This window comes from Erpetoichthys calabaricus, chromosome 7 (assembly GCF_900747795.2).
Source record: "Erpetoichthys calabaricus chromosome 7, fErpCal1.3, whole genome shotgun sequence".
In the NCBI taxonomy this organism is placed as follows: Eukaryota; Metazoa; Chordata; class Cladistia; order Polypteriformes; family Polypteridae; genus Erpetoichthys; species Erpetoichthys calabaricus.
In genome coordinates, this window is record NC_041400.2 from 164224727 (window position 1) to 164240919 (window position 16193).

A 16193-nucleotide genomic window follows, 5' to 3' on the forward strand; every position below is an offset into this window, starting at 1 on the left:
TTGCTTGTTGATTAGTACTGACATGACTGTAACGTGTGGCAGTAACGACCCTATAAACCTATAATCGACATATCTTTAGAATGTTGGTTGAACCAGGAGGACTAAGGCGAAAACTCTCACATCACAGCCCAACTGAAAGTCATTGATTAACCTGACATGTGAGTGTTGTGAAGTAGCAGAAAACACTCAGACATGCACACCAAGAAAGGACAAACTGCACAAAGAAAGTGAACCCAAAAATAAGACAGCAGCGCTAATCATTACTCCACATTAACCTCAAATGTTTAAATGAAGAGAGTTGGTCTGTTACCTTGTGAGTCTAAGCCACCATCCATGACTCCATGCTTGACCTTCATATGCCTTGTGAGGTTCCCCTTCAGTGTGAATTTACTCGAACAGTAAAGGCACTTGAAAGGCTTGCTGTCTGAGTGCAAATGCATGTGGCCCATCAAATTGTGCATTCTGTTGAACTCCTTCCCACAGAGCTGCCAAAGAAAAAAAAGAACACCTCTGCTTCAGTGAGGAACCAGCTATACCGGAAACAACCAAAAAAAAATACACATTAAGGGGGAACAGTTTTTTTTTGTTTTTTTATATATTTCTTTGACTCCAGTTTGCCATTCTGTACAGGGATAGGCCCTGGCCTCCCTTGGACGGAAACAGAAGTGAGAAAAATTTAGAAAAGGGTTAGAAAGATCTTACATCAAAATGCTGTCAAAAAAGAACTTTATCGACAGTCTTAGAGGATGAGTGCAGGAGTATCTAAAAAAGTGTCTCTATCATGCAGAAAATGTGAAATAATAATTTGTGGTATTATTTTAAAGAATATGGGAAAAATAGAAAAAAAATTAGCTTGGAGGATTAAAAATAATAATAATAATATTATATAATGTATCCTATCCAACAACAAATTGGCCATTGTGTTTGTATCAATGAATAGTGCCTTAAAATGGATTTGCATCCTATCTGTATAATAATATAATAATATTCACAAGTACTTGTCTACAATAGCATCTAATCTTGCACTGAAAAAAAGTATAACATTGATGTTGTTCATTCAACGCAAATGATCTCTTTCAAGCAATTTAAGATTAGTTGTTTAGTGTTGTAGCTTGAAATATTTGGTTTCAGATCTCAATAAAAGTAAAAAAAAAATGTTTGTACCAAAGTAAGTTATGGTGGAGGGAATAAACATAAAAATCCTATTTCAGTTAACCTACTATTTTAGGTTGTTTATGTGCTGTGTTCTAGGGGCCGTTTGTATATTCTTCCGGTCAAACTTTCCAGCATGATGGCTTTCCAACTGCCAAAAAAGAAGAATGCTTTCCCAAGTGGAGTGGACGTGGCTATACAGGTCTGGTCATTTTCAGCAGCAGACTTTTATAACGGAGGATTTCTGGTAAGTAACCCTGTTTCTCAACTATTAATTTTAAGTATAAGAACTCTTAATAAAACATACTTTCAAGAAAGCTGTAGAAACATTTAATAATTTTTTGTTGTATATTTAAGGTTTACACCTCAAAATGCTTGTGTATTTGCACTAGATTTTTAAATAAATGTAAAAAGTACAGCATTGGAATGTGTTATGTTTATAATATTTCTAATAGCATAAAAACAGGTTACGACCAATAAACCATTTTAGATTGTAACAACTTAAAAATAGATTTACTTTAGTATAAAACAAGTGAATACACCCAGTCACTCTAAATGATTTGCCTCAACTTAAAAAATAGATTTACTTCAGTATAAAACAAGTGCATTGTACCCAATCACTTTAAATGATTAGCCTCAACTTAAAAATTGTGGGTTCAAGAAGATAAAAAGAATTATATTGGTTAAGACTGAAAATATTAAGTGTGAAACATTACCTTAATTATTTTAAGTTGAATGGAGGTTATACTTTTTTCAGTGTAAGGCCATCAAGTCTAATCGACAAAAAAATCAACAACCTCTCAGGAAAACCACTTCATGTCCCGTTCTATACTGACTAGAAACTAACATTTGGATGTTTGCAAGGCTCTGGACTGAAGGGCCAGACAGAGAGTTTCCTCATGGAAGCTCAGGGTCAGGCACTTAACATACACTATTATCAGAAAACCATTCTCAAGATGGATAGCAAGTGAAGGATATGCCAGAAACCACTCTGAATAACAGAAGCAAGAGGTGATACCTACTCATTGAAATAGACATTCCAGATGAAGTGAGCATCTCAGTGAAAAAGGTACAAAAACTCAGCAAATGCATAGACCTCAAGATTGAAATTGCGTGCATGTGGAATACAAAGGCTTGTGTGATTTCAGATGAAGTCAGTGCAGTTCGAACTGCTTAACTAGGCCTCCAAAAATATCTTGATGAACTGTGTGAGTGCCACCCAGGTGCAGAAAACTGTCCCACTCAGAATTGCCCACATATTTTGTAAAGTAATGACCATTGAATAATAAGATCTAAGGAATCGGGTGAGTTCCTGGTAAAAAGCAAACAACACAAACTGGAAAAAAAAGATGATAATAAAATATAAAGTATCTTTAGCTAATTTAATATGTAAAGTACTTTTATAAAGCACTATTCTATCCAACAACAAATTAGCCAATGTGAGTGAGTTCAAGTGAATAAACGGGCATGCCCTATGATGAACTAGATTTGGAGGTGACCTGATTCTACTGTGAAGGCCCACGGTACTGTTCTGGAAGAGCAGGATCAGAAACAGGATGAATAAATGGACCTACTTGAATCCTATAATACTATTGGGTTATAGCACTCTAGATGAAAGTTGTTATTTGACTCCAGATTCACTGACTTCAGCTCAGGGCTGGTGGACAGACTTGCTGAAAATGACACACTGAGTTACTGGTGTTATTCAAAACTATGATATTTAAAATGAAAGCATTAGATCACATGTCTTCTCTCATGACCAATGAAAATTTAATTTAAAAAATTTGAAGTATCTAAACTTTGAGACAACATAATTGGTGTCCCTAGCAGCAGCACAGTTTCCAAGAAAATATGAATATTTGGTCATCATGCCCAGAGTATGCATATAATTATAACTACTGTCACACACATAATCACCAAATAGAAGGCCATGCACTAGAACCATCATAAAAACACATCAGCTAGACAAGGTTATATCAACATGGCCTAGAGATGTTTTGACTGCAATTAAATCATGCCAAAAAATGATGGCACTCATGACAAAAGAAGGGACAGAGGGTCAACACCATGGCAGGAGATTGCAGGACCCAGTTGAAACATTACACTGCCAACAATGATGTGGTACCTTCCATGAATCATCATATAGTTCCATGAACAATACACAGATGGCTCGCACAAGTATTTTCAATTAAAGTGTGACGCTTAAACACCTTGCACTGCTGTGGACTAGCATCAGTTACCCTCACACTCTCACATGGAATAAACTGTACAGTCCAGAAGACATTTGCAATGCACATACCAGATTGCAGGCATTGTGGTGCAATGGTTGATAGCTGGTCACCTCAGCTGCTTGTTAAGGACAGTGTGAATGAGGGAAGATATGTTGATTAGGTATCTTCACCCTTTGTGACAGAGCTGCCCAAGGGCAGTTCTGACCACAGGGAAGCACCAGCATTGTTTTCTGCCTTGGTGCTATCTTCAGGAGATCATCACCAGAACATTCTGGCACACGAGCTACAGTCCACTGCATTGGATCAGTGTAAGAGTAGTTGCCCAGTGCTTGGTTAGATATGTGACATGGCCTCATTTGGAACTGGTGCGGCTTCCGACCACAAGATAATGATAATTCATCCACTAGCCATGGGAAAATATTTATGACTGCCATGAGTAGTTTCAGTCTTGACTAATAAACGTTCCTCTTGCTTCTTTTTCTTCTTCTTCAATGCAATTATTTCACATGATTGAAGCAAAAATGAAAAAGAGCAGCCTTTTGCTGTGTGTTATGCTGTGTGCATTTTTGAATACATTCATTCACAGTGCTGTTATGTTTTTGTATTTTCACAAATGCATATTTATATAATTAAGGTGCACCAATTGTCTTGCATAGAGTCCCAAAGTAGGATTTGAACTTACAACCTCATGCTTTCCTGATGGTCTCCTTACCTCCCAGCCTTACTGCCTCCAGTTTTTCTTGGAAGACAAGTCTGTTTGCTTTCAAAGTTGCATTCTGTGAGCGGGTTACATTCCTGGTGCAAGGGGAGGGGGGCAGCTAAAAACAGTGATTGGCTAGAAGAGGAAGGCCAGTGCTACTGATTCAGATGAAGGGGTGTAAAGGCTGCTCCGGTGCTGTCCTTCCTTTGCATTCTTTTTTAGAAGGGTGTTCCTTTCCTCCAAGAGGAGAGAAGGACTGTAAACTGTCCAAACGGACCGTGAGAAAACAGGAAGTTTTAAAAAGAACAAGAGAAAGCGAGATGAAATCTATTTGCAGGCCGTTCTCTGGGGACACGAGAACCATTGTTAAGCAGGCAGTGTGTGCGGCTATATCCTTCCTCGAGCTAAGGAGGAGTTGTGAGCCAAAACGAAGCTATCTGGTCATGGCCTTAACTCTTCAAGTGCTAGTGAGTAGCCTTGGCTAAGGAGAAGGGAGAGAATGGTTGTCATTCAGAAAAGGAGTTTAGCCCCATAGATGTGTTTATTAGGAGAGAAATATTTTTTGACTGCCCTTTTAAATTGAATCATGGCTGTTTTTTACTTTTTTACTAATTCTAAATATGTCCAACACTTGTCTACAACTAAAATGTCAAACCTGCCCCAACTATACTGCAGAAATACTTCAAGCAACACTTTCTTATCACTTTTACCTTATCAAAAAATAAAAATGATTCGCTGCCAAAAATTAACTTGGGGTAGGTTTCCAGTCCATCACAGGGCACAATCACATTCGCTTGTTCACTTCTGAGTGACCGATCACCCTAACCTGCATGTCTTTAACATATGGATGGCCATCACAGTACCTGTAAAAAACTCACTGTACTGTCTAACAGAGTTTCAGTAATGATTTTTCATGATAAGGACGAAACACAGTCAAGGAACAGGCCAAAATCAAAGCCAAAAGTCAAACCAATCAGTTGTCAAGTTTAAATTGTTAACCAAAAATCGAGATACCAAAAACAGAACAGGGGGTTCAAAAGCCAGGAAGTTAATTAGCACCAAAAGAACTGCACACTAACACAAGGAACATGTCCTCAACACAATGTGCAAACTCCTGTAAAAAGACACATTTGGAGTCGATTGTGATGTGCAGTATTAAGTAAATAAAAACAGTGGGCTCAAGCTCCAGGTGGCTGTAGGTGCATATGGTAGTGTGGACAAGGAACTCTGGGGTGTTGATGGGGAAGTTGGCCATGCATTCATGTGTTTACACGTGCAAGGTCTAGCCCAGGGGTGTCAAACTCCAGGCCTGGAGGGTCGCAGTGGCTGCAGGTTTTCATTCTGACCCTTTTCCTAACCCTGAATTGATTTGTTTCTTCATGAAATGGCAGCCAAACAGAAATGAGACATGAAACGAGCCAACAGATGAGCAGCTAAACTGGGATTTCAAACTCCAACCAATTTCACTCCGACCAATCTATTAATGAAAAGCGGATTCTTGCTGTTAATTAAGCCCGTTATTTAATTTTGTGGCCTGTTGCTGCTCTCATTCTGCCACAGCAGACATTTCCAAAACTGTTGATTTTCTGTTCGTCAAAATGTTTTGGTGACCTGAGAGATCAACCTTACCGAGAACTTCACTTTCCATTATTTTCAGATTCTGTGTGATGGGCACAGGTGAGCTGGTCAGACACTAATTGTGTCTCATTATTGTTTGGCTGCTAATTAAAAAAAGAGAACTAAGGGGCCTGAGTCAAGTTAATTAAAACTAAAGCAAAAGAAGTTAATCATCATTAAAAACTGGTCACTAATAAAGAAGATAGTTAGAATGAAAACCTGCAGCCACTGCGGTCCTCCAGGCCTGGAGTTCGACACCCGTGGTCTAGCCGATTTCCTCGTTAGTGCTTTGGGGTCCATGATCAAGTAGCTTGTGCCTAGTAAAGCATATAAGGGAGCCTGAGCAAGAAACAGTGAGAGATAAAAAAAACAATGGGGAAATAAAAAGAAACTTTAGGGCATGCAGTCAAGAATGTGGCCCTGAGAGGAGTGCATGGCTGGCACTTGAGGTGTCCTCAATAAGAGTGACCTATTGCTCCAAGTGTGCTCCCATTTGAGGCCAGGAGAAAAAGGAGCAATGCTCGACACAGCACCCCACTGAATGCCTGGGTTGGTGGTGGGGACCCAAGCCAGCTTTAATGAATGACTATGCCAGTTGGAAGAGGCCAGTTTTAGTTGGAAGCATCACGGTTCATAGATCCTGCTTGTAATGTTAACCTCATTTTATACTTGGATTACTTACTGTATATTTATTGTGTTTTTAACCTCCATCTGAATATGTGTTTCTATTGGGGTATTTATTTATTCATTTATAATAAATGGAGACCTGCATTATACTTTATTTATTTGGAATAAAAGCACTGAGCACATTATACACCACTCTTGTAGTATTGTGCCCTTACTGCCTGGCTCATATCGGTCATGACTATGGATGAACTCGGGTTCAAAAGGTATATGCCATCTGCACCCAGAATGTCACAGCTCAACACACTTACTGACTTGGTGGGATTTAAATCCAGCTGTTTGGACATGTAAGGCAGTGTAAGTGATCACTGAGCCATCATCTAGTGCCTTATTGTGCTACACCTGATTAGTTTTGCAAAAGTAGATTTCTGTCCACGAATTCTCATTTGAGCACCTATGGGAACTGTTTTCATTACTGAATGTTCTGGAACTTTTTTGACATAGTTTATTGCTTTTTATAGTAACATCACCATGATACAATTTTGGAGGATTATTCTCCACCATTTTGTGATGCTTTCTGAATGCTGTGGCTGCGTTGTTTGTTGTTGGCATGTTGGGCATGTGTTGCAAGATCAAGTATGTTATGGTTCAAGTAGTGCTTCATCCTTGCTCTTTGTTTTATTTTGTTAAGTTTATTTATTTTCTTAATTATTTTTGGTTATGTCTCCATATTAATTATGAGTGTTTGTCAAATCCTATATTTTGCTATTTTTACATAATATGTTTTGGTTTTCAAAAAGTTATGGTGTTATTGTTATTTATGTATGTCAGTTATCTTTCTTGTCTTTTATATGTTAAGCCCAAGGGGGTGGGAACCCTTAGCACTGTAGCTGTGAGGACTGCCCTGGCAAAAGGGCAGTGTCCAGAGGGCCAGTTAGTTGAGTTAAACTACTTGTGATTGCAGTTTTGAGAAAAAATGGAATCTGGGGATAGCATAAAGTCAGAATTCATGCAGGGTTCATAACTGACAGTAATTAAATGACAAAGCTCAGGATGTATAGCCAGAGAACAAAGTGGCAAGTCTTAAGCCATAAAGGGTGCACATAAATAGAACCACTTAAATCTCAATCATTGGATAACTGACATGTGGAATATGTGACACGAGTTATGTGAGATTTTTTTTTCATTTTGTCATGGATATTTTTCACATTGTTTGCCATTGTCCAGCATTGGCCACTATTGGCTCCCAATCTATTTAATACTTTGTTAGGTCTTTCTCTATGAAAACACAAGATCCATTTTTTTCCTGACTATCACTACAAACTTGCTTGTAGTAAGTAACATTTAAAAATTAATAAATACAATTTTTGGGTTGTGTATTTCTTTAAATAATTTGTGGAGGCCAAGGAACAGTTTCTAAAACATTTCATTTACAAGTCAGAAAATGAAACTTTTAAGTTTCATAGGCTTGGCCATGTTTGAGTGTGCAGACCACAAGTTTGCTTTTTGTGATTTTTAGGGCCAGGTCTACTTTGTATTTTCATCCCTAATTTTGAGTTTAAAGCCTTTTTTGAGATTTTTTGGCCCTCATGTTTCATAACAACATAATGTACTATGTGATCAAGCACCATCTCTAAAAGCTTTAGTTAGGGGAAAGAATCATTAGTTACCTGGAAGAGCTTTTGCTTCGTATTATTTTGACTACAGCTTTTGGTGTTGTGTTTTGGTCTAGATATTTGATTCAAATAGTTCTTTTGATATTTTAGACCCAGTCTGTTGTTTGTCAATATTTTACCAGTTCTTTGTTTTTTTTTCCATTTCTTGGTGATCTTTTTTAAACCTGTAATAAACAATTTGATCACACAGCCTATGCAATATTTGTAACAATTTTCATTTAGCCTAAACTGTACATCTTTAGTATTTGTGAGGATAGTGCAGTATTTGTAAAAAATCCAAACAAATATAGAAGAACATGCAACATTCACCTAGTTAATAGTCAAAATTCAAACTCTAGATCACCACACCATCCCAAGAAAATTCAATCACTATTATTTTATAGGGCCATAAACCAAATGGCGTAGCTCCGTAGTGCATTAAGATATTAAATTATTTTTTAAAGATACTTACTTTGATGATGTTGGCACTACCATCTTTATATTCACCAGTTCATTAGAACCAATGTTAGGCTATTAAAATCACAACAATCATTTGCTTTGTTTTCACATTTGCTGCCTATTTCTAGCAAACTTTTACATTTGGCATATTTTGGATCTTAAAATTGTAATAGTAGACCATGCTGAGCCTAGAGAAGCATTCCCCAGCATTGCTGCTAATAAAGCACACAACTGAAGAAAACACCAATAACACCATTTATGAGATATGCCACCTTGAACAGTAGTTAATGATCAGCTGAATGCTCATCATAGCAAATGTGGGCCAGTTAAAATAGTGAGAACTGATGTTCCTCTTTTCTGAATGGCAAGAGCACCAAGATTTTAGTAGAAAGAAGAATAAACCAGACTGGACTACCAGAGATACAGTTAACAGTTACATATTTGATTTTTTTAATGACTCTATACTTTTTGAATTTGAAATTAGCATGCAAAAGGTAGGGAGTGGAAGTCTGGAATATTTATTTCCATGATATTATTTGAATTTTAGTTCATTCTTTTTGTTTTGAAGCCTGCTTATTCCAATACAGGGTCAGTGAAAGCCTGAAGCGATCTCTGCACTCATCATAAATCATAAATGAGAAACTGTCCCTGGATGGGAAGCCAATTCCCCTTCAAGGCATTTTCAAGTCACAAATCACCCTAACCTTATTCTTCCAGAAAGACTGAGGAGGCAGGAAGTCAAACACACAATCATCAAGCTAAAAATCAGAATTGTATATTATAGTCAATATTTCATTTGTAAGGATTCCTTTGCCAAGAACACAGTCAAAAGTACAATGCTTCAATCTCTTAGGTTTCATTCTGTAAACTTGGATGAACAGGAAGTCATCACCTTTATTCACACAATCTTATTGCTATGATTCATTTCTTCTTTTTTTCCGCACTTTACTAATGTTATCGAGGTCTTTTGGCTCTATTATCTGCATGTTTTTCCAACCCAATTAATTAATTTCTCCAAGATGGTTTTATTTGAAGTATTCATACAAAAGTTAATCATATAAAATTTATATAAAATCATTTAATCATATATTTATATGAAAGTTAATCATATAAAAAGTTCAAAGCTCATCAGGGCTCTGTCCTCGGTCCTCTGCTCTTCTGTATCTATATGCTTCCCCTTGGCCATGTTATTCATAACTTTGGACTGGGTTGTCATTTTTATGCAGATGATAGTCAACTGTGTTCCAATGTTAAAAGCAAACCTTCATTTGAGCTTTCTCAGCTCACAACTTGCCTCAATGAAATTAAAACCTAGATGGAGCAGAACTCTTTAAAATTAAACTGCAACAAAACTGAACTCCTGCAAACTGGCACTAAAGCACAACTTAAGAAAATGAGCTCCTTTTCAGTCGCTCTTGACTGTGATCTCATCAGACCTTCTTCTGATGCAAGGAATCTTGGTGTCATCTTTGATTCCTCCCTTTCTTATTACTCCTGCATAAACCACATTAAGAAACAATCTTACTTTCACCTCCATAACATATCTTGTGTTCGGTCATTTCTCGTCTTTTCTAATGCTGAGAAACTTGAACATGCTTTTATCACATCCCGCATCGATTATTGTAACTCCCTACTGGCAGGTGTCCCTTCTAATCTTATATCATGCCTCCAGCGGATTCAATATTCTGCTGTAAGAGTCATTACACGAACTAGCAAAAGCAAGCACATAATACCCATCCTGCTTCACCTTCACTGGTTTCCTGGGACTTAAAGAATTGAATATAAATTTCTATTACTAACCTACAAAACTGTAAATGACCCTGGACTAGACTACATCAGTGACTTTCTCCATCGCTATGCTCCTGTTCACCTACTAAGCTCCTCTGATTCTGGCAATCATGTTGTGCCCACACTAACCTGCACTCAGTGGGTGACAGGCACCACACTTTGGAATGACCTCCCTAAATTAATTAGATGAGTTGACTCAATTTATTCCTTTAAAAAGCAACTTAAAATTCATCTGTTCAGGAAGGCTTTTAACTTAACCTAACATTCTGCCTCTTCTTTCAGTTTACCTCTCTGCCCAGATGTTCAGGAAAATTTGTATATGTGTGTTATATCACAAATGATGTTATTTTTTCAGGCTTTTCTTTCAGTATTGAATTTATTATTTTACTCTGGTATATTGTCTTTTATTCTATCTAATGTTTTGTGTCTCCTGTATTTATTAGTTTAGTGTTCTATGCCGAAATATTTGTATCCAATGTTACAAATACCCTGCTGTTTAAATAAGCGCCTTGAGCATTGGAAAGGCACTATATAAATAAAATGTGTTATTATTAGTAGTATTTTTTGTATTGTTACAGTGGAACCTCGGTTCACGACCATAATTCGTTCCAAAACTCTGGTCGTAAACCGAGTTGGTCGTGAACCGAAGCAATTTGCCCCATAGGATTGTATGTAAATACAATTAATCCGTTCCAGACCATACGAACTGTATGTAAATATATATATATATTTTAGTTTTTAAGCACAAATACAGTTAATTATACCATAGAATGCACAGCGTAATAGTAAAGTAAATGTAAATTAATTGAATAACACTAAGAAAACCTTGAACAACAGAGAAAACTAACACTGCAATAGTTCGTGCTATAGTGCTAGGAACCGCTCGCTAAAAACACTTTTTTTTAATGAGTTTTAAGCACAGAGGAAAAAATGAACATTTGAAAAATCCGTAATTTAATAAACCACCAAGAAAAGTAACATTGCAACAATGCAGGCTAGGAACCGATCACCGTAAATAGAACAGAAAACAAAAACAAGCCTTCTCTACCTTATGCGTCCCTCCCTCTCTCGCTCGCTCTCTCTCTCGCGCACGCGTGCGCCTATGTGTGTGTGCGTCTCTCTTTTGCGAGCCTGGAGCACCTGTGTGTGTCTCTCTAGCGCGCTGCTGTGTGTGTGGCGTGCGCCTCTCTCTCTCGCTCTCCATGCCATTGATGCGTCTATTTAAGGGTCTCACTGTTTAGTGCTAATTTATCTGAGACTGAATAAAATCCCAAGAACTTCCTGTCAATCGTGTCTTTGTATTTTCTGGTGTGACCTCTTTCTTCCTACCTTTCGACTGTGATTTCAATTTTGCCCTTTTATCATTTTGACAAAATATAGGATTGCCTTCTGGTTAAAAAAAAGGGCACATTTCTGATTATGTTTTCTCCTCCTGTCCTGTTCAAAAATCTTTCTGTCTGTCTTAGGCAGATAATCCATGATGTCATGACCACTCACTTCTGGGGTCATATAACTAGCAATGTAGTAGTGACCACTCCACAAAACAGTGGTACCAGCAAAAAATAAAATGACATTGAAAAAAATAATAAAAATAATTCAGCCAAATGAAATACATTTAAATGTGGAAAACTGTGGAATTAGAATCTGCATGTTCCAAAACCTAACGATAAATCTAAAAAGGTCAACCCAAGTAACACAGGGGTTTTGGATGAAGGTGTAGTTTATTGAAAATATAGATTTCTGTTTTGGATGTGTTCACTTTTGAGTGTGATTAAAACATTTTCTGCAATGTGAAGAAGTATATTTGTTGTTACAGTTTTATAAACTTAATTTTGTACTTGATCATAAAAAAGATACATTTTAATGAAATATTAAACCTGCACTTTTGATTTCTCAATTAAAGTTTCCTTTTTCAAGATCACAAACCATTCTGTTTGTAAAAAGTCTGTTGTAATATCCGATTTCACACTACTTGTACAACAACTCATTTGGCTCAACTGGAAGAATCCTAATCTACCTTCAGTAACTTTGTGGGAAAGTGATATTATGTATTAAAAAATCAAAATGGAAAAAATATCACTTTCCTTTTGAGTATTTGTATATATTTTTTACAGAAATTTAGCAAGAATTCATTAATGTAATTATAAAGTAAGCATGCTGCTTCTGTGCTGATTTGTTATTTTTATCCTATATAAGAATAAATTTAGATTGTGTTTTAGGAATCAGTGGGGGTTAATGCTGAATTACATGGATTGTCCATGGAAAACATTATTACATTTGTTGTTTTTATTGTTTTGTGTTTTGTTGTTTAAATAAATTATATACTTGTATTTTTAAGAGAAATAGAGACTTTGCCATACGATCATTGTGTTATTATACTCATTTTTCATGTTGATACGTATAAATGTATTTACTTTACAATATTATACTCAATACATGAATACTTTGTTACAAATGGCAAATACTGCAAAGAACTGACCTAAATTTGAAGTAAACAGAGCAGTTAGAGGAGACAGGAGGTATAAAGATTGTGTTTAAAGAAAAATTAAATGGATATTTATGAATGTTTGCTCCTCGTGATGTCTCCAGTATCAAGCCTCCCATTACCATAACCCTTGATTTGACCTTCTATGCAATGTCCTCTAATTAATTCTGCTCAGGTAAGCTGCCATATTTAGGTTACCTCATGGGATGAGAAAGCTGTCAGAATGGCTTACCTTGCATTTATAAGGTTTGACATCAGAATGCACGATCATGTGAGCTTTCAGAGTCTGCTTCTGCACAAAACTCTTGAAGCACAAATGACACTGGTAGGCTCGAATGTTGGTATGAATCAGAACATGCCGCTTCATGTTTGCAAGGAGAGTAAATTCACGCCCACAGATACCACACTTGTGTTCTTTTACACCCTGGAGGAAAAAAAAAGTTGACAGGTCAGTGTAACTTATACATAAAGCATTCAGATAGATGAAATGATCTGCTGGATGCTGACCAGAAACTTCCCCATTATGCACAGAAAACATGTAAACCCCCCAGTTTTACTCTCCAGAAAATCAGTTTCCTTACAAAATCTCAATATTTCACCTCACCATTTCACTATCAAGTAGGTGCCACATCAGTTGAAAGCTTATGTGCTAAATTTATCATTGCTCTCTCTCAGGTTTTCCATTAAGTGGTTCCTTGGAGGTTCCAAGGGGCATTCTAACTACAAGCCCAAACGCAATCAGGAGAACCTATAGTTCTACTTCAAGGTTCTTCACTATTACTGAGTTTCCCACCGTATCCCCAACGATCTTGCAAAGGAACCTCTTTTAGGCAATTTCTACCTGTTATCTCATTCTTTCAGTCATTACTCGACACTTGTGACTATAGGAGGGAATCCAGATGTACAGTAGGCTGACTGGAAAAATCAGAAACTGTCTTCTAGGATTTAATTCCAATTCTGTTTGGTTGATGTCACAATCATCTCATAATCATCTCTACCCTCAACCATAAATAAGACCACAAGTTGTACAGATTCCTCCAATTGAAACTACTATTCACCCCTTACCTGAAGAGAACAAACCACTCTCTTCTTTTTAAAGAGCTATGAATTTTGTTTGATTTGGTGCTATTTCTCATCCAAATTCATCCACAATGGAAAAAGGACAAAATTATATGTAGACATGTAATCCTTAGGTTACTAAACTAGATTCTCTACACTCTTCCGCTGAGCTTTAGTGTCCTGTCCATGAAAGAGACTTCATGAAAGTCCACACTTGGCAGAATCCAACATCCACATTGAAGAGAGCTGAAATAATTCCAAATATGCAAACCCAACACTCAGTCTGCAAATACAGGGATAGAATTGCAAAGGGTAGTGGCTCAAGAAACCCATACGCTTGAAGTATTTTCCACAAGATGGTACAAGGAACATGATAATAAACTTTTTCCAAATTCCCAAAGCTCATGTAGACAGGATTGGCAAATTTCTATGCTCCCTGAAACATCTGTTCAGGTACTCAAAGTTGGCTTCCTGTTTCACAGACAGGACATAATCCAAATTGTACCTTCTAGATGTGACTATTGGAGTCTCCATTCTAGTCATGAGCAAAACAACCAACGTTCATTTTGCATACAATTTTGCATGTGATTTCATACTAGCAAAATGGAAAACTCATTAAAATTAAGTTTTTTTAAAGCTTTTATAGGCAAAAAGCAACCACTAAGGATTATTCTGTATGTACTGTATATAAAAGAGTTTTTCCTATTTCCACCACCACAGTCTTCCACAGCTTCTTCCATGTGTCTTGTGCATGGCCCACCTGTACATTCACACCACCGGTTCCACCTCGCACGGCTCATTTATGATGAGAGTTAACACCATCGACACTCACAATTGCAGAGTAGATGATACTATATGTGCTAATAGTGCAAATTTTAATGTTGCAAAACAAGTGGAATTCAGTTTCATGCAAATCATTTTGCTCATCACTATTCCATTCTAGTACCCCGGTGAAGGTTTTATACTAAAAATTGTGATCCTTCACTAACTCTAACACATACTCTTACAGCCCTTCTTACACACAAGGATGCCCATTCCACTTTTCCAGGGCTGAGGGAGTTCCCCCGTCTTCTACACCACAATAAAGAAGTGTGTTAGCCGAAATACCACCACAGTACCAACTGCTTTTAGCATTTCTGATTGAATTTTATTTACCCCTTGCCACTGTGGATATTTTTACGTAATTGTGTGACCTCGGTCACTGAGACAGAAACAAACTCAAGAAGTGCTTCTGGCTCTGCCTTCTTTGAGGAGGGTGTGTTCACTGGATTTAGAATTTCCTCAAACTGTTCTTTCCAGCTTTCAACAAAATTCTCAGTTTTGTAAATGTCCCATTCACCCTTCCTGAGTTCTTGAATGGATTGCCATGACCTCTCTGAGGCCATTCAAAAGTCATTCTCAATGGCTTTACCAAACTCCACCCACACAAGGAACTTTTGCTTTTGCAACTCTGTAGCTTCTCCTTTTTTGATTGCCAGTATCTTGCAGTCAAACCTGCAGGCCTTCCTGGTGGCAACACACAGAACTCCTCTTTCTTCAATTTGACAACTTCTGTTACTGCCTGTGTTCACCAGAAGGTCTTAGGAGGGCTGGCATGACAGACACTACTCCCTAGCCAAAGCTCCTTCCTGCTGTTTTTACTATTGAGGTTTTGAATATGCTCCACTCATGCTCTATGCTGATAAGAAGCTGAGAGTTAAAGTCACTTGCGAACACATCTCCTCACTTGCAAACACATCTCCTAGTCATTACTAGCATGTCCTCACTATCCATTTGGGCTTTCCACATCTGTCCATCAGGTGACCCATCCTTCTGAACAGGCTGGGTATGACATGGGCTTGTTCTCACTTGGGTCCTATAGTACCACACTGGTATAAGTAGAAATTCTGTACCCCAGACAAATCACATGTTTGCCCATTTTGCTTTTCCACTAATTTATAAGTTTGCATGATGTTCCAAAAACTGGTAAACTAATAGAAAGTTAATTCATTCAGATATATTAGATAGACTGGATTATAGCATGTCTGCTAACGAACCCAACAATTTTCTTAACCAGCTGCTTTCAAAACAGATTGGCAGGATCTGAGTTAAAGATGTAAATCCACTCACATTTACTCAAAAGGGGCAAATTTAGAATCATCATTCAAGACACACGTCTGTAGGGGTAATCAGGGAATCTGATGAAAAATCGCAAAAACATTGGTGAAGCATACAAGCTATAATGAAAGTGACCGGGCAGGCATTGAACCCAAGGTCTGGAGCTCAAAATAGGCAATGTGCCAAAATACTACCCTTAACACATAAAAAATCATCTTATTGCAGAAAATCTGAAAGTAGGTTTTAGGGTATGTTGGATATTCAAACTTTTTTTTTTAATTTCACTTTAAATTTAAGAAAACAAAATACATAAGATAACACACAAT

At 37.3% G+C, this 16193-nt stretch overlaps 1 protein-coding gene across 1 annotated transcript in view; it reads right to left on the reverse strand.

Annotated features, from left to right (window-relative positions):
• The window catches only part of znf366 (zinc finger protein 366), a 49796-nt gene that overhangs the window by 5115 nt on the left and 28488 nt on the right, over positions 1-16193 (reverse strand). Inside the window, exons 3-4 of the mRNA XM_028805660.2 lie at positions 12944-13135; positions 311-485 (exon numbers count right to left, since the gene is read on the reverse strand). Coding sequence (XP_028661493.1) covers positions 311-485; positions 12944-13135 — 367 coding nt within the window. The remainder of the gene's footprint in view (positions 1-310; positions 486-12943; positions 13136-16193) is intronic.